At 39.7% G+C, this 19130-nt stretch overlaps 1 protein-coding gene across 1 annotated transcript in view; it reads left to right on the top strand.

Moving 5' to 3' along the window:
* Positions 1 to 19130, top strand: part of LOC124594906 (intraflagellar transport protein 140 homolog) — a 263104-nt gene that overhangs the window by 174236 nt on the left and 69738 nt on the right. The window contains exons 16-18 of the mRNA XM_047133380.1: positions 121 to 407; positions 5080 to 5356; positions 12133 to 12293. Of these exons, the coding sequence (XP_046989336.1) occupies positions 121 to 407; positions 5080 to 5356; positions 12133 to 12293 (725 nt within the window). The remainder of the gene's footprint in view (positions 1 to 120; positions 408 to 5079; positions 5357 to 12132; positions 12294 to 19130) is intronic.

Raw genomic sequence — 19130 nt, 5'->3', positions numbered from 1 at the left:
TTTCTATAAAATCAATTTTCTGAGATAGCAACTTGTAGAGTCAGACTATGTTGAAGTATTTCTTTACAAGGAACATTTTTCTGTAAGCATAATTATCTAATTATGTGGTGATTATTTCAGGATGAAGCAATGCAACTTTTCAGACAGTGTGGTCGACATGATCTTGAAGCACGTGCATTGCGCAGTTTGGGCCAGTGGGAAGAAGCTCTTAAAGTGACGGAACAACATGACAGAATTCACTTACGTAACATGCGCCATCGGTATGCACTGAACTTAGAGGCACGTGGTGACAGGCGAGCTGCTCTGCAAGCCCTAGAACGTGCTGATACCCACCGAAGTCATGCTCCAAGGCTGCTTACTGATAATCCTCGTGCTCTTGAAGCATATGTACTTCGTGACAGAGATCCGTAAGTTCATATGCCATGCTTCTCTGTTAATTGCCATTTTTCCAGCAGAATTGGAGAGAAGGGAGGAAGAAAGAATAAGACAGTTACAGTGGATAGATGTGTCTGTATTAATAGCTTTGTATGATTTTAGTGGAACCTTACTACCTGTTCTGCAGTCTGTTGATGCCAACAGCTCAGAATGGCATTTAGGAGATACAAACAAAAAACAAAATAGTAGTTCTATTTTAAACAAAGAAAATGTGCTGAGATGCTAGATTTCAGCATTTGCCCTTTGAAAGTACTTTCTTGTTGCACATTGCTGCTACCAAGATTCATTAGAGCAATACTTATGATGTGCCTACTCAACTGGGTGATGATGTAGATTACAGTAGAAGAAATATGATGTATCTCATTACAAGAGTTTGATGGTAGAGATTGGGGTAAAAAAAATCGACACTATTGGATGAGGCTGTGATAATCGCCATGAAATGTTCACTCTAAGTGTTAATACATTAATGGGGATAATTGTGTTCAGTGATCTGAGATACTAACACTCCCGCCCCTCCTTTTTTCCAGTTTTATTTACATTTCCCATAGAGTTAACCCATTCTTATTTCTCACCTGATTAAATGTCATTTTATTCCTAAAGGTTGATAATCATTGTTCACACTGAAAGTGTATATAACTTCGAGCATGCTCTGACCTTCATTTGAACAAATCCCTAATATTCATTTTATGAGTAATGCATCTTGATTAAAATAATTTATTTCATATCTTTGTGTCAGCTCTATAATATTTGATTTTAACAATATTAGGGAAATGACAGATCGCTACTCAGTGTCAAGATGACATGGTGAGTTGCAGGCAGGCACAATGAAACAACTGTTACACATTTAACTTTCATCAAAGCTTTCTTCAGAAAACAAAACATACACACAGTCACAAAAGCAAGCACATTTCACACATGTGTCTGCCACCTGTTGTATCTCGGACTGGAATGCAACTTGTCATATTGAGTGGCAGTCTGGAATAGTGGCAGAGAAGGGAGAATGATAGTAGGGTATGGATGGAGGGAGAGAAGAGCACTGTCTGGCTGATACTGCAAGGACTGTAGGAATCAGCATGGGTTTCGAAAGAGATGATCGTGTGAAACCAGGCTCGCGCTACTCGTCCACGAGACTCGGAGGGTCATAGACACGGGTTCCCAGGTAGATGCCGTGTTTCTTGACTTCCCCAAGGCATTCCATACAGTTCCCCACAGTCATTTAATGAACAAAGTAAGAGCATATGGACTATCAGACCAATTGTGTGATTGGATTGAAGAGCTCCTAGATAATAGAATGCAGCATGTCATTCTCAATGGAGAGAAGTCTTCTGAAGTAAGAGTGATTTTAGGTGTGCCGCAGGGGAGTGTCATAGGACCATTGCTATTCACAATATGCATAAATGACCTTGTGGATAACATCGGGATTTCACTGAGGCTTTTTGCGGATGATGCTGTAGTATATCGAGAGTTTGTAACAACGGAAAATTTTACTGAAATGCAGGAGGATCTGCATGGAATTGACACATGGTGCAGGGAATGGCAATTGAATCTCAATTTTAGGAAAGTGTAATGTGCTGCAAATACATAGAAAGAAAGATCCTTTATCATTTAGCTACAATATAGCAGGTCAGCAACTGGAAGCAGTTAATTCCATAAATTATCTGGGAGTAGGCATTAGGAGTGATTTAAAATGGAATGATCATATAAAGTTGATCATTGGTAAAGCAGATGCCAGACTGAGATTCATTGGAAGAATCCTAAGGAAATGCAATCCGAAAACAAAGGAAGTAGGTTACAGTACACTTGTTTGCCCATTGCTTGAACACTGCTCCCCAGTGTGGCACCCATACCAGATAGGGTTGATAGAAGAGATAGAGAAGATCCAAATGGAGAGTAGCGCGCTTCATTACAGGATCATTTAGTAATCGCGAAAGTGTTACAGAGATGATATATAAACTCCAGTGGAAGACTCTGCAGGAGAGACGCTCAGTATCTCGGTACAGGCTTTTGTTGAAATTTCGAGAACATACCTTCACCAAGAAGTCAAGCAGTTTATTGCTCCATCCTACGTATATCTCACGAAGAGACCATGAGGATAAAATCAGGGAGATTAGAGCCCACACAGAGGCATACCGACAATCTTTCTTTCCACGGACAATATGAGACTGGAATAGAAGGGAGAACCAATAGAAGTACTCAAAGTACCCTCCGCCACACACCATCAGGTGCCTAGCGGAGTATGGATGTAGATGTAGATGTAGATATAGACTGCCAGGCACAGTCTCTGAAGGTTGGAGGGGAAGGGGGAGGCTGTCAGGAAAGGAGAGAAACAGGGAAGGGGAAGATGGGTGGGTGCATTGACAAAGGGCCACACATACAAAGAGGGTAAGGGGACATGAATAGAGAGGAGGTGATACAGCAGAGGTGGCCAAGACTATTGGGTGGAGGGAGTGGCCAAGATAATTTCAGGAGCGGAGAATGTGCTGCTGTGAGGATAACTTCCCCCATCTACATAGTTCAGAAAAGCTGGTGGTGGATGGGAGGAGCCAGATGGCCCAGTTTGTGACGCAGCCACTGAAACCAGGCATTTTATGTTCATCTGCATGGTGTGCTACAGGGTCAACTCTGCTCTTGACCACAGTTTGGCATGGCTGTTCATTCTGGTGGACAGCTGGTTGATAGTCATACCAATATACAAGGGATGCCCAGAAAGTAATGCACCACATTTTTGTCTTTGACAATTCTTTATTGAACATAATGAGAATTACACACACACCACACAAAAGAATGGCATTTTATCTACACACCCTATTTTTCCATATAATCTCCATCCTGTTCTATGGCCTTCTCCAGCGCAAAACAAGTGCGTGTATATCCTGTTGGTACCAAACCTTGTCGTGGTGGCAGAGCCAGTGCTTCACTGTGTGAATCACCTCATCATCCTCAAAATGTCTTCCACGAATGGTATCCTTTAATGGCTCAAACAAGTGGAAGTTGGAGGGGGCTAGGTCAGGGCTGTAGGGTGGATGGGGTAACACCGTCCAACCCTGTTTTGCGATGTGTTCAGCAATCCTCAGACTTATTTGAGGCCAAGCATTATCATGTTGCAGAAAAACATCTCTGGGGTTGCTGTGGCGCCAAAGTTACCAGAAGCACATCTTGAGTTTTGTTAATGTGTTGACATATGCTTCTGAATTAAAGGTACTGCCTCTTGGCATCACAACATTGAGAATCACACCTCCACAGTCCCAGAAGACAGTGATCATGACCGTACCAGCGGAAGCAATAGCTTTGAATTCTTTCTTCTGTGGGAAGTGGGAAAGGTGCCATTCCATCGACTTTTGTTTTGTTTCGGGCCCAGAATGGTGAACTCAGGTTTCATCAACTGTCACAGTCTGGGACAAGAAGGCCTCCCCCTTAGCTTCAAAACGTCACAACAAATCAAGACAATGTTTTTTCTGCGCAATTTGTGATCCACCATTAGACACCACAGGACCCATCTTGCACACACACTTTTGAATATCAGAGAGTGTGGATAATTGCATCCACACTTCCTTTGCTGATTGACAGATGGAGCGGCAACTGCTGAGTTGTAATGCGTCTTTCCTCAGAAATGACATCAGCTCGCTGCAACATGTCAGGTGTGACAGCTGTGGATGATCTCCATGACCGTTGCAAATCGTGGAGCTCTGCCAAACTGCCTTCTGATGACCTCACCCTTCATGCCCAGTGACTAACTGTACATCGGTCGAAGCAGATGCTCCATAGTCTTTGCATAAGCATTTTTGAATATTCCCAACAGTTTCTTCCTCTGCAGTGAGAAATTTAATGACGGCACGTTGCTTGTAACATACATCACCTGTAGACACCAACTGTCCTGCAGCTAAGCTATGTGTCAGAAGTATTGGAAACTTGGCGTGATCCCTCAAGGGACTTCAAAGAATACATATGTAACGTTTCGCATTTGTAGCATTGTTTCCACCTGAAGAAAAAAAAAAAAATGTGGTGCATTGCTTTCTGGGCAACCAACGTAAAAATCTGTGCAGTGATTGCAGCAGAGCTGATATGTGACATGGGTGCTTTCACAGTTGGCTCTGCCTCTGATGAGGTTGGATAAGCTGTGACAGGATTGGAATAGGAAGTGCTCTTCCTCTCCTTTTTGCACCCCTTCTTCTTCCCTCCCCCTCCTCCCCCTAACCCCTGTCTCTCTACCCTCCAACCTTCCGACAGTGAATCTGGCAGTATTCTCATGCCTCCATCTAGTCCCAGCACACTCTGCCAGACATTGCTTTTCCATCCCCCCACTCATACCCTGCTATCTCTTCCCCCCTTCTCTGCCCCCACTCCAGATTGCCGCTCAGTGTGACAGTTGTATTCCGGTCCTAGCTGCCAGAGATGGCAATCGTGTGTGTGTGTGTGTGTGTGTGTGTGTGTGTGTGTGTGTGTTTTCTTTTGTGAAGAGGCTTTGGCTGAAAGCTAAATGTGTAACAGTCTTTATGTTGCACCTGTCTATAACTCAACGTATCATCTTTACAATGAGTAGCAGTCTATCCTTTTCCTAAAATGTCTGATATTCCAACCTGGATTTTCTGATATTTGATGTTAAAGTTTACAAAAAAAAATCAATTATTTTTCTTCTTCTTCCAGGCAACTACTTCGTTGGTGGGCACAGTACCTGGAAAGCATGGGCCAGTTGGATGAAGCACTGTCTCTGTATCGTGAAGCAAATGATTTCTATTGTTTGGTACGTGTACTGTGCTTTCGTGGTGACCTGGATGGAGCAGCAGAGGTTGCTCAAAGCTCTGGAGACCCTGCTGCCTGCTATCATTTGGCCCGGCAGCTAGAGTCTCAAGGGCAGTCAACAGAAGCAGTAGGATTTTATTCTCGAGCTCATGCTTACAGCAATGCTATCCGTATCTGCAAAGTGAGTAAAAGCAATTTTTATTTTAGTTAATGTTTTTGTAACCATAGTTTCATGGTTAATTTAAGTTTCCATAACATACACTGTGATGAAGGCCACTTGAAGCAGTGGCCAAAATGGTGGTTCATCACATCACAGAAGAATTTTATGAAAATGCTTGTTAAAACTACACTTGTATTTAAGAAAATAATGTCATGAGACATGCATGACATTTTGAATAACCTGCACATCCTAATCCATCCCCAAACCATTCCCACTCCCAACCACTTGCTGCAGCGGTCATACCCCTGTGGAAGACCCAGTAGCAAGATCTGTGCTGCAAGATCTGTCCAATCTATCCACCCAGTACTTCCTACACAAGTTGTGTTGCATGCTTATCCAACCCCATCAGACACAGGGCTCCTGTGAAAGCAGCTAAGTCATATACCAACTCTGCTACAAACACTTCACAGCATTTTATGTTGGTATGGCAACCAACCAGCTGTCCACCAGAATGAGTGGACACCAGAAAACTGTGACCAAGAACAAAGTTGACCACCCAGTGCTAAAACACACAACTGAACACAGCATGCTTGATTTCAATCTGCTTCACAATGCTGGTCATCTGGATCCTCCTTTCCGCTACCAGCTTTCTGAATTACACAGATGGGAGGTATTCTTGCAAGACATCCTTCATTTCCCCTAACCCTCGTGCCCTCAATTTCCTTTAACACATTGTCCACATACTCTTCCTTCAACAGTTTCCCTTTCATTGCCGTGTCACCCCCTCCCATCACAAGTCTTCAGTCACCTTTCTTATGCACTACACCCCACCATCTCCAGTACCTGGCTAGCGAGTGCACCTGCCATCCCTCTCTTCCTCATTCCGAGCCAGAAATCCCGCTGCCTCTCTCCAAGTTGCTACCTATCCATCCCAACCCCTTCCCTTGCCTCCTGCCTCTTTCTCCCTCTACAAGAGTGTGTGTGTGTGTGGGGGGGGGGGGGGGCGCTGGGTGGGTGTGGGCAGGTGGGTGGGTGCACTGGTGTGTGTGCACACACATGTGCATGCATATTTGAACTCTGCCTCAACAAAGGATTTATTCTGAAAGATAGGAAGTTTTCTTTCACTTTTCTGTGTGCCTGTCAATGACTAAATGCTTTGGCTATTTGGTGAACTGTCTCCCTTAATCCTAAATTATTTACATTCTGCCAGAAGTTTCTACATATTTAAGCTTGAACTGTTGCCATTTTATTATTGCTTAATTCCCTGAAATAGAGACTTTTTTATACCTTAAGAGTAAATTTTATCTCACACTCTCTTCACATTCCCACTCCTGTGTTCTGCTGTTTTCCCATGGGTCCTTTAACTTATCATCTTCAAGGAAAAATGACAAAGTACAAAAGTTTACATTGAAGTGTACTATTTCACTGCAGCTGATATGGATTGCCTGCTTGTTTATTAACCTGCAATATGTGATTTATCCATTTCATTACATACAAGTTTTAATCATTTTATTTGTTGTACAAGAGTCATGTCAAGATTTACAACGAAACATTTTGATAAGAGTAATTCAAAAATTTTATATTATTTTACACACATTACTGTGATACAGCTACACAATACTCATGAACTAAGATCCATGTTGATTATATTCCTGCCTTTAGTTTACTGTAAATTTGTAACCACTTGTACTTTGACATTGTGGCATAGACTGTTAAATGGTATGCAGGAAGTTAAATGTTCTCTATGTAGTGAATGCTGCAATTGTACCAGAAATGGGAAGCTTACATTGAATGTTTTTTTAGTTAAAAAAAGAACAAGACTATATCAGTAACTTTATGATATTTTTTTAATTCTCCTGGAAGATTGTGCCATAACAAGCAAACAACTCAAGGTAACAGTGACAGACTATATTTTTGATGTCCATGTTTGTGGGACCTGACAAAACACACATTAAAAATGTGAAGTTATTCAATTTATTTGCTGAATAGTCTATGTGTATCTTCAGTTTACATTATTCTCAAAATATAGGTGTAAAAGCTTTACATGGTTTGCCTCTGTGATCTTCTGATCAGAGCAGTTTATTTTTGTCCCTCTCTTTTAATGATTTATTCCCAAATTGCAGCATCTGGGATTACTGAGATGCAGATTTCGTCCATTTTGATGGAAATAGGAGTCAAGCTTGCCTAAAGCATTTTTAGTAATTTTTGTAACATTTTCAGGAATCTGATTTTCAAAGAGAAATGATGTATCACCTGTAACTAAGACATGAATGAACATCAACAGTAAGTGGTGGGCCATTTACATAGAATAGAACAGATAGAGACAGGAAACTTTCATTAAAATTATTCTGGAACAATGTGTCTCTCCTATCAGATATTAGTTCTGTAGGGCAGAGAATTGAAAGAAGAGTAAATAAAGAAAACAGACAACAGTTTATAGAAAATTAGATGGGAAAAAATGTTAAAATCAAAATGCAAAAAAGCACAATGCAACAAATTCTCTGTATAATGCAAATTCTCTGCAATTTTGTCATCCTTTAACCCTTGTCTTTCGATCTCAGTCCCTTTCTCTTCTGTGTGCTCCAAACTCTTCTCCTCTCATGATCTTCTCTTCTTTATGCTCCAAACTCCTCATGACCCTCTCTTCTTCATATGCTTTCTCCCATGGCACCATCTGACACACTAACACATCTACAGTCTTTCTTCATGCCACTCTAAAGTTATCATTCAACGTGCTACATCGTACAGGTCATAACACTGAAAAAGTATATGTCCTTATAGAATAATTAGCTACCACTATGGCTTGATAGTGGTAACACTAAGTATCTACAGCCATATGACGCGTTCGGTGTAGCAGTAATAAATCTCATGAATCAGTCTTTATATTAGTGAAAATTAAGAAAAAAAAAGTGTCTCATAGGAAATGAGACACTTAAAGTAGTAAAGGAGTTTTGCTATTTAGGGAGTAAAATAACTGATGATGGTCGAAGTAGAGAGGATATAAAATGTAGACTGGCAATGGCAAGGAAATCGTTTCTGAAGAAGAGAAATTTGTTAACATCGAGTATAGATTTAAGTGTCAGGAAGTCGTTTCTGAAAGTATTTGTATGGAGTGTAGCCATGTATGGAAGTGAAACATGGACGATAACTAGTTTGGACAAGAAGAGAATAGAAGCTTTCAAAATGTGGTGCTACAGAAGAATGCTGAAGATAAGGTGGGTAGATCACGTAACTAATGAGGAGGTATTGAATAGGATTGGGGAGAAGAGAAGTTTGTGGCACAACTTGACTAGAAGAAGGGATCGGTTGGTAGGACATGTTTTGAGGCATCAAGGGATCACAAATTTAGCATTGGAGGGCAGCGTGGAGGGTAAAAATCGTAGAGGGAGACCAAGAGATGAATACACTAAGCAGATTCAGAAGGATGTAGGTTGCAGTAGGTACTGGGAGATGAAGAAGCTTGCACAGGATAGAGTAGCATGGAGAGCTACATCAAACCAGTCTCAGGACTGAAGACCACAACAACATTAGTGAAAATTATATCAAAATCCCTGCAGTAGTTCCTGAGGTTAGCCTTCATGTACAGGCAGAAAAACACAACGGGGGACCTTAATTTATAATATGTACAGAAGAAGAACATATGTATAGATTCTGGTGATAATAATTTTGTGGCTCATTGACCTGGTGCAAGTCTTTCAATTGGATGCCACTTTGGCAACTCGTGTGACTCTAACCTCCCTCAGTTATCTTACTGGGTAAAGGATCTACAGTTTAATGTGGAATATGAATCACATATTGTTTCTGCTGAATCTCCACATCATTGACACATGAATGTTAGTTTAGAAGGAAGACCAAAAAATCTGGGATTCAGTCTTTTGACCTTTCAGTTTTCAGGCTTGTGTTTTATCGCTAAATCATCAGACCTGACCTAGATTCTAGTGAAGCTCCTTTGCTCTTTGGAGTTGCAGCAGCTGTTTGCTTTAGCTTTTTCTTCCACGACCTCTGTAGTTGACCAGCTCATAGCTCCCATTATTGCTATGAGATGTCAGTCCAAATCAAGGTTAAGTGTGGAAGAGATGACAATACACATACACACATCAAAAAAAGTTTTGCATCACCTCAGTTCTGAGAGTTCCAGAACCTGTACAGAAAACTGGAACAGAGATCAAAATAAACATCATTTCCGCCCTCTTTATTGCTCATGAAAACCACACATTGCATGTTGTACCTCCATACAGCAAGATCTTCAGAGGTGGTGGTCCAGATTTCTGTACACACCGGCACTGCTAATACCCAGTAGCAAGTTCTCTTGTATTGATGCATGCCTGTTATTTGTCATGGCTTACTATCCACAAGTTAATCAAGGCACTGTTTGTCCAGATTGTCTCACTCCTCAACTGTGATTCGGCGTAGATCCATCAGAGTGGTCGGTGGGTCACATCGTCCATAAACAGCCCTTTTCAATCTATCCCAAGCATGTTCGATAGGGCTCATGTCTGGAGAACATGCTGGCCACTCTAATTAAGCGATGTCGTTATGCTGAAGGAAGTCGGGAGATGTGCACGACAGGGGTGTGAATTGTCATCCATGAAGACAAATGCCTCGCCAATATGCTGCCGATTTGGTTGCACTATCAGTTGGAGGATGGCATTCACATATCATACAGCCGTTATGGCGCCTTCCATGACCACCAGCAGTGTACATCAGCCCTACATAATGCCACCCCAAAACAACAGGGAACCTCCACCTTGGTGCACTCATCGGACCGCGGTATTGACTGTCTAGGCATGGTTGAACTACAGACAACATGAGCCGTGTACCTCCTTCCTGGTGGAATGATGGGAACCGATCAGCTGTTGGACCCCCTCCGTCTAATAGGTGCTGCTCATGCATGGTTGTTTACATCTTTGGGTGGGTTTAGTGGCATCTCTGAACAATCAAAGGGACCGTGTCAGTGATATAATATCCACAGTCAACGTCTATCTTCAGGAGTTCTGGGGAACAGGAGTGATGCAAAATTTTTTTGGTGTGTGTATTACACACTCATCATTACTCAGCAGTAATAAATTACATACACAACCTCCCTCATGAACCAGTCTTTCTGTTAGTGAAAACTATATAAAAACACGTAAAGTATTTCTTGATATTAGGCTTCACATACAGACAGAAACTGCAGTGGTGGACTTTAATTTATAATACATGTAGATTTTCCTGGTAAATTGCAAAAATAAATAAATAAAAAATTTGGAGTTTGCTGTGTTGGGTTGTTGTAAAAAGTGGACACAGCTGAAAGGACTTTGGAGTGCCCAATATCTGCACAGTATTTACAATTAAATGAAGCATTCCTGATTAAAAAGTTCTTTGCTGAAAAAAAGAAAAGAGGAAATATACTGGAAAGTCATCAGTGTTGATTATATTAGGTTGGTGGATAAGTTCATAGTGTTTCTGTTTTGCATGTTAGTATTCCAGTTACCATGGGTTTATTTGTCAATTTTCATTCTTTATTTCTAGTTCACTGTTGATATTTGCATTCACATATTGTCATTTTGTCACTTGGGGATAATGAGAGGAACTGTGAATGTTAGAAAATAAAGCACTAAGTGGAGAAATCAGAACATTTCCAACATATTCTTCCATTTGAATTCAGTAGAAATGTGACAGCAGTGGAGACATCCAAAAACATTTGTGCCATGTATGGAGATAATGCCAGTGGGGAGAACACAGCAAGAAAATGGTTTTTCATTTCAAGGATGATCATTTTGAGATTAATGACTCTCCGTGTTCAGGAAGTCTTTTGGGATTTGATGGAGATCATTTAAAGACATTAATCCACAATGATCCACATCATTGTACACAAGAATAGGCAAATACGATAACTGTGATCATTCCACCATCATGTGACATTGTTATGCCACGGGAAAAGTTGAAAAATTGGCTGTATGGGTACTGCATGCTCTAAGCCAAAAACACAACAATCAGCAAGTGGCCATATTTGCATGTCTGCTTACTCGCCATCAATTGGTTCATGAACAACACTGACCATTCCTATACTGTGTCATTACTGGTGACAAGAAATGGTGTCTTTATGCTAACATAAGGAAAATAAATTAATGATTGAACCCAAACACAGCAACAACTTCCCATACGAAGACCTGTGCACATCCACAAAAGATTTTATGTATCTGGTGGAACATTGACAATATGGAGTTCTAGAAATTGCTTCCCGAAAGTGTAACCATTACTGCTGACACATACTGCCAAAAACAGAGATGTGTTTCAGATGCAGTCCGAGAACAATGGTCAGGAAGACTGCATGAAGTAATGCTCCTCCATGATAATGCCTGCCAGCATTCAACTAGACTGACAAAAAACACTATACAGGAGTTGGTCTGGTAAGTCATTCCATACCCACCTTATTCAGCTGATGGTGCACCCTCAGATTTTCACCTTTTCCGTTCTCTATTAAACAACCTTCAAGGCTCTCTCTATTAAACAACCTTCAAGGCTCTTCCTTTCTGGATGAAAATGTGCTCTGAACATGGTTCGATGAATTCTCTCAAAACCAGGTGATTTTTACAGTCACGCAATTGCAAAGGCAGACTGTTGTAAATAGTGGAGGAGGAGAATATATTATTGATGACTAAAGTTTCTGTTATGTGTATTTGTTGTGTTTATTAAACTTATGGAAAAATGTTATGAGCTTGCGCACCAACCCAATAATTACAACCTGAAGTAAGTAAAAACTTTGAAAGCATAAATTATTCACATCCTCTGAATTACACAATTCTATCACATAGGAACAAGGCCTGGATGATCAGCTCTGGAACCTTTCATTACTAGCAGGACCTCGAGACCAACTTGACGTAGCCCGATACTTTGAGAAGAGCTTTCCAGACCGGGCAGTTCGTCTTTATCATCGTGCTGGGATGATACATCAGGCTGTTAACCTTGCATTCAGGTGATCTTTTTCTCAACAGTGTATGCATTTGTGTGTTCTTTATATTTGGTTTGTATTGTATTGGTTTTGGATGTGTACTATCACAAGACTGTTATTTCAGTGATAGTTTGTAAGTTTGATCGTAGGATTGCCTCAAGACTGCCGAAAACTGTTCAGTTCTTTATATATGTCATTCCAGTCAATAAGCCACAAACAGGTCATTGGGTTCAAATTTTGCATTTGACATGCATCTTGATGTGTTAATCCAACCTATGTTTCAAATATCCTACTATGAAAAAGAGAAAAAGTATGAAAACCTTGCAAACAATCATTTCTAGATTAGATGTGTCTACACATACAGTGGCATGTATGTACTAGCATTTTTTTCACCCTTGGGACTCTCCATCACCGTATCATCTCATTCTACTGTAAAACTAATGACAAGTGATCAGTTCTGCCAACTGTTTTATAAATAGTGTTCATATTAGTGTTATCAAGGAAAAAAAATCTTGAAGCATAACTTCATTTCCTAGGCTTTATCTTATTGTTGGTGGAGGGCCTTTATTAGATTCCAAAGTTATCGAATCCCAGGGATACTAGAATGAATTTAAACAAATAAATATGCAAACATAGCATTAGAACATTTAGATAGAAGCTTAAAAAATTTATTTAATCAATACAGCAGTGAAGTATGAAAAAAATGTCTATTTTTAATAACATGGAAAAATCTTTGTTTTTAATAACAGAACATAAAAAAATCATGGTTAATAATTAAATATTGCAAAATTTGACATTTTTTTTCTTTTCTGAAGTAAATGTACTGTCAGTCTGAGGGCAGCAGTTGACTAATATTGGCTATATGCAGTGGCTCTCATTGCAACTCTGGGTTCCATTACTAAAAATGTTTCCTGCTGTCACATACGTGACAAACTTTTCCATACATTCAGGTCATTTTTAAGTCTACAATGTGGTACAGTGCCACAATCAAAAAAATTTGAAATCTCTTTTTCAGCAAACATTCATTGTTCACAGTTTATTTCTGGTCTGCCTCCAGAAAAAAGACATCTGTTCTGTTCAAGGTCTGGATCACAAGAGAGAGAGCCAATTGCATTCTGCACTGCAGAGTCCTCCAGATTCCACACACATGACCTGTATCCCATGCACATTGTTGGCTAAAACTGATGGCATGGTTTCTCTAGCAATTTCAGCAGAGGACTGAGGACATCTCTTGTCAGAAACTTTAACTGGATGGAACTGCCTTATGTCTGAAAGGCAGGCAACTTGTGTCATGTAGGCACAGTCAAAGTTGTTGTGGGAGACAACTTGTAAAGATTTGTCTGGGCCTTTGAAGTAATTTTTTTAAACCAATTCCCTAAAATATCCCTTGACTGGCTACCATCCTGTACACTACCCATGTAGCACAAGCCCTTAGAGATGCCTACTATCTGTCCCTGCTTCAACATTATGTTTATTACTAATCTCATTTCTGCTACTCTTCAATACTTTCATTTTTTTTTAGTTTACTGTCCGTCTCTTAGACTCAATATCTTTAATTATTGTTGGATATATTTCTGTCTTCTCCTAAATATTCTGTGGATGGAATAATGTTTATTCCATTCAACAGGTCCTGTAATTCTTATTCACTCCCAGAAAGGACATCTGTATATCCAACAGTGATTCTGTTTCCTTGTCCATCCCAATTATTGATGTGGAGGAAAGGTCACAGATACTCGGGCATCATACCACCGCTGCGGGTTGCTCCCAAGGAGGGCGTTGCCATGGACATGTCTCGTAAGAGCATCCACTGATGTGACGGTCTGATGGCCAGATAATTGATCCTAAACTTTATTTTCTGTTTTTTGTGGATTGTTCTTGTCACAAGTGGATGCATGAGCAGTTAAGCTGGTTGCATGGTAATTCTCATACACATCTATATTTACTATTGTTGTGATTATGTAGACTGTACACTAACATCAATAATGATTTGGTTGTTGCTTCCCCCATGATTTTAGTAATTTTAAAGGAAGTTTATCTATGGCTTCTGCCGTGTTTGATACCAAACCTTCCAAAGCTCTGTCGAACACGTACTCTAATACCGGATCACCTGAACTGACGCAATTTAATTTTGTATAAACCCAAAAAGACTATTCCTCCTCCTCATAGAGGCCCTCTGTGTACTCTTTCCTCTCTCTCTCTCCTGTGTTTAACACTGGAATTTCTTTTGCACTCTTAATGTTGATGCTTCTGCTTTTATTTTCTCCTAAAACTATTTTGACTTGTTTTCTGTATGATAGATGTGTCAATTTGATGACCATTTTCTTCTTTATTTCCTTAGATGTTAGCTGCAGCCATTTCACTTTAAGTTTCTATGTACTTCATAAGATATCATATGTTAGAAAGGTGATCATTCATAAATCTGTACTGCTTTATGTCCAGAAGTTCCATCCCCCCACCCCCTCCCACTCACTCTCTCTCTCTCTCTCTGGTGTATAATTTTGCTCATCTGTACTGTTGCCCTTCTTATACATGAGAGTCATATGTGTGGTCCAGGATGGACTAACAACAATACGAAAATGACACGTTGCTACTTACCACATAGAGTAGCCCTTGAATCGCAGATAGACACAACAGACAAAACTTGAGCAGTTTAGGGTTGTTTTAACAACATGCACTTATACAAGCTTTCTGGATCTATATGATTCACTACTAAATGCTCTGATGATGGCTATACTGGAGCTGAAATCTGGCTAGATCGGCAATAAAATAAGACTGATACACAGCTGACTGCTATGTTCATCCCTGATTGGAGTCATTTCACAGTTGATGAGCACAATGGTTCCTAATGGAATCCAACCTGATTTTTCATGGTGTTTGCATATCATATACCTGAAAAGGGTTGTGGGAAACAGTGTGGTATTTACCTTGGTGGATGTGGAAAACGTCCTAAAATCCACATCCAGACTGGCTGGCACACTGGTCCGTTAGGTAATGTGTGAAGCAGATTCGATCTGAAAGTGGGTGCATTAATGCACTCTGTTATCGAGGTGAGTTACCTCTTTGCCTGTCATGTTTCAACGAAATGATTTTGTAAATAGAAAGATAACAACTGCTCATCTGGGTTTATTGACTTTAGTAACCTTCATGGTTATAACAGTGTCATGGGTGCTAGTCTGTATCACTTTACTGACACTGTCAATAAGGCTACATCTGTTTGTAGCCACATGCTCCAAAATATTATCAGTGGCATAAGGGCTGTAATACTGTTTGCTGGAGACAGTTTTCAGAAATACCACTCAATACTGCCTGTCCATTCCACTAGTAATGAATGTGTAGTTGTCCTAATCGATATTCAGAATGTTAAGGTCTCCTCCTACTGCTAATGTGTGATCATGGATCACTTTCTCTGAATGATTCTGCAGCTGTTTAACTCCCTCTAGCATACTTACTTTTAGTGTTAGATTCCATTATTGCATTGCTTATTGTTCTTTCTCACCACTTACTATTTTTGTAAAATACATCATGTTAGTTGTTTAAGGAAAATAATAAGCTTTCTCAGGACTTTTATGGTGAAATTGAATGATTCTGCAACCATGATCCATTTTTGGAAAGCTTTTTTATCTTTCTTATTAGATGGATCACGTTGGTTGTTTGCAGAAATGACGAGTTTCCGATGAGTAGTTTTTGTTGAACAATGTACAATAAAGAATTGTGTGTAGTATTTATCTATACTATCCTTTAAAGAACAGAGAAATGAAAGTTATGCACAACATCTAATACTGGTTGGTCAGACAGTCTGAAAAGCTTGTAAGGGTGTTGCAGGGGTACTTATGATGAGAAATAATTGTTAAGAAAAAAATTGATACACTGTGTAGTTTCCAAGTCAATCAGGCCACTGCAAATGCAAATTCATGCTGTCTGCTGGAGACGGTGTTGTGAAACATGTTCTTCATTTGGTTTCATAAAACCAAATAAGAGAGCAATGCAAAAAATGGACATTGGATAGTGGTAAGGATCGAACCCAAGCCGAAGGCTGAGCAGTCTCTTGCATATCTACAAGAACAGCTGATGCCAACTGTATCTGGCCATTTGAATATGCGCATGCAGCAGCCTGATAGGCTAACTTCAATGTTAATTAACTCATAAATATCACAATGTATCAAACTTTTTTCTTAACAGTTATTTCTCAGCACAACCTACACTGCAACACCGGTACAAGCTTTTTGACTACCTTGTATACGTAATGTAAATGATAGATTTATTTTCTTCTTTGGCATAATGCCAGTGAACTGTGTAGTTAAACAAAGTAATGAATTGAAAGAAAATTAAGCAGCCAGGAAAAACACAGAAACTGAAAAAAATGCTTAAATTATCATAAACTAAAATAAAATGATGGAAATTCCAGGTAGAAATATCAGCAATCTAGGAAAAGACAGAGTGCTACTTACTGTAAAGAAGACACGTTAACTTGCAGACAGGCACACTTGAAAGACATTTACATAGAGTTTTCAGCCACAGCCTTCATCAGTAAAGAGAGAGAGACACCTTTGACACACACAAGCAAGTACACCTCACACACATACGAATGCCATCTCCAGCATTTCCGGCTGGACTGCCAGCTTGCTTATGTGTGAGAATGGTGTGTCTCTCTCTTTACTGATGAAGGCTGTAGCCAACAGCTCTATGTACATATCTTTTAAGTGTGCCCCCCTGCAACTTAATGTGTCTGTAAAGTAAAATTATTTTTTTATGTCTTCTTATTGTGACCATCTGCAGGACACTGATTTGCACAGCAGGATTTTACACTGCAATAAATATACATGTTGTAGGACGAAAACATCCAGTTTTAATGTCCAATTCCAATTGTTCTAAGGAACATTGAACTGCACAGTGAACCAGTGTATACAAGGACCACAATAACCTTCAAAAAGTGTTCCAAAGCAGGCTATGCCTTTAAAGAATTGTTTAATTGTTTTTCCATGTAAATACTTTTGGAGTAAAGAAGACCATTCACCAAAATGCTGCCGTTTTGAATCTTCAATAGGCACACACAAAACAAAAAAACTTGCTAGCTTTCAGAGTATTTCATTTTTAGCTAGAGTAAAATTCACAAACACACGCACACACACTCACATTCACTCACAAGGGAGCGGGTTCATCTAGCTGACCCCATGTAGGGGCACAGGCACATATGTATATTTGTGTATGCTTGTACTCTAGCTCAAAAAAGTATTACTCTGAAAGCTAGCAAGTTTTCTTTCTTTTTGTGTGTGCCTGGGCAACACAGTGCTTCTGCTTTTCGGTGAATGGTCTCCTTTATTCTAGAAGTATTTAATTGTTTTTTCCATAGTTGACTTGAATTAGTCTTCCATCTTTGAAAAGAAACAGAAAAGACAGTTTTCTAGTTTTCATGAAGCTGATACTTGACACAAGTGTTACAACATTCCCAGTTATGAAAGCGTCATTCTTTCTCAGTGAGTTGAACTGATATTAAGTTCGTGGGTTTCCAACTAGGTAAGCTTATTGAACACCTTTAAAGTACCTGAGTGTCATTTGGTGTCCACTCCACATCCCTTTGAAATGTCTCTCATCTGGGCATGCTCACAGAAAATTGTGGTCAGAAATGGGTCCTATGATGAGCTCACCTAAAAGCCTCTGCCTCTGTTTAGGGAGTCCTTACAGCTGCTAATTCGATGGCCTCCTTCATAATGCTGTTACAGAATTCAGTGGCCATGCACAGCAGTGTAGTCCATTCAGAATTAAACATTTTGTCCAAGGTGGTAGTACTGGGCATGCTGCTTCAGTACAGCTGTACTGATTTAATTTGCCTCAAAGATGAGTGATAAGGAGGTTACCAGTCGCAGTCAGCAGTTGTCAGTTTTCTTGGCTCTCATACAAAGTTAAGCAAAAGATGAAATAATGGAAAAAACTATGTAACTTAATATTTGCTATGAAGTTACATCTTAGTGTTAAGCAAAATTGAATTATCTGCCTTACTCCCATGCTCTTGAGGCCTTAGCACATCAGATGTTCTTAGCAGTTCATGGTATTTATTGAATTTTATATACTCCTCACACCCTAATAACTTCCAGCAGTAATTAACAGTGCACCGAACTAGATGAGTTAGTTTCCTGCTTTGTATTAACTTGGAGGGTAACTGATTGTAGTAACTTGAATACTACAGGAGAGTGTTGTTACCGTAGAGTCTTGTATTGATTGCACTCTGGTGCTTCCTGTGATTTCACTAATTAGTGGCAGGCTAGGGTGAATATGTTGTGTCTGCATCTCTAATACATATTAAGAGCTTTAATTAGCACAAAATAAAGCATCTGGATGTTTATTACTCATTTTAAACTTCCATAATGCAGTCTGTTGTGAGTATTACATGACACACATGTAACTTCACAGAAAGAATTTATCAACTCTTCATCATGAAGACCTGTGCAGGACTGAGACCCTTAAATTTTTCAAGCATTTTTGGAAGATGACTTTTAACAGTTGCTAAGTAATGTATAAAATGCATATTTGAACCATCAGCTGCTTTTATTGTAAACCCATATATCAACCGGTTTCAGTCTTTGACCATCTTCATGGATACTATAGGGGTAAAATGGTTTAAGCCACCACATTACATTATTCATTACTTTAATTAAATGTAATGCACGCCATGAATATAAATATACACAGAACTTTTAGAAGCAAACATACGAATACTAAATATACACAGACAGGACTGAAGAGAAGATCGGGACTCTTGATCTCCTCAGCACTGCTCTGTGTACATTTAGTATTTGTATGTTTGCTTCTAAAAGTTCTGTGCTTATATTAATATTCATGGCAGGCATTACACATTATTTAAGT

This window comes from Schistocerca americana, chromosome 2, assembly GCF_021461395.2.
Source record: "Schistocerca americana isolate TAMUIC-IGC-003095 chromosome 2, iqSchAmer2.1, whole genome shotgun sequence".
Lineage (NCBI taxonomy): Eukaryota > Metazoa > Arthropoda > Insecta > Orthoptera > Acrididae > Schistocerca > Schistocerca americana.
This window is presented reverse-complemented; position numbering and strand designations above follow the sequence as displayed.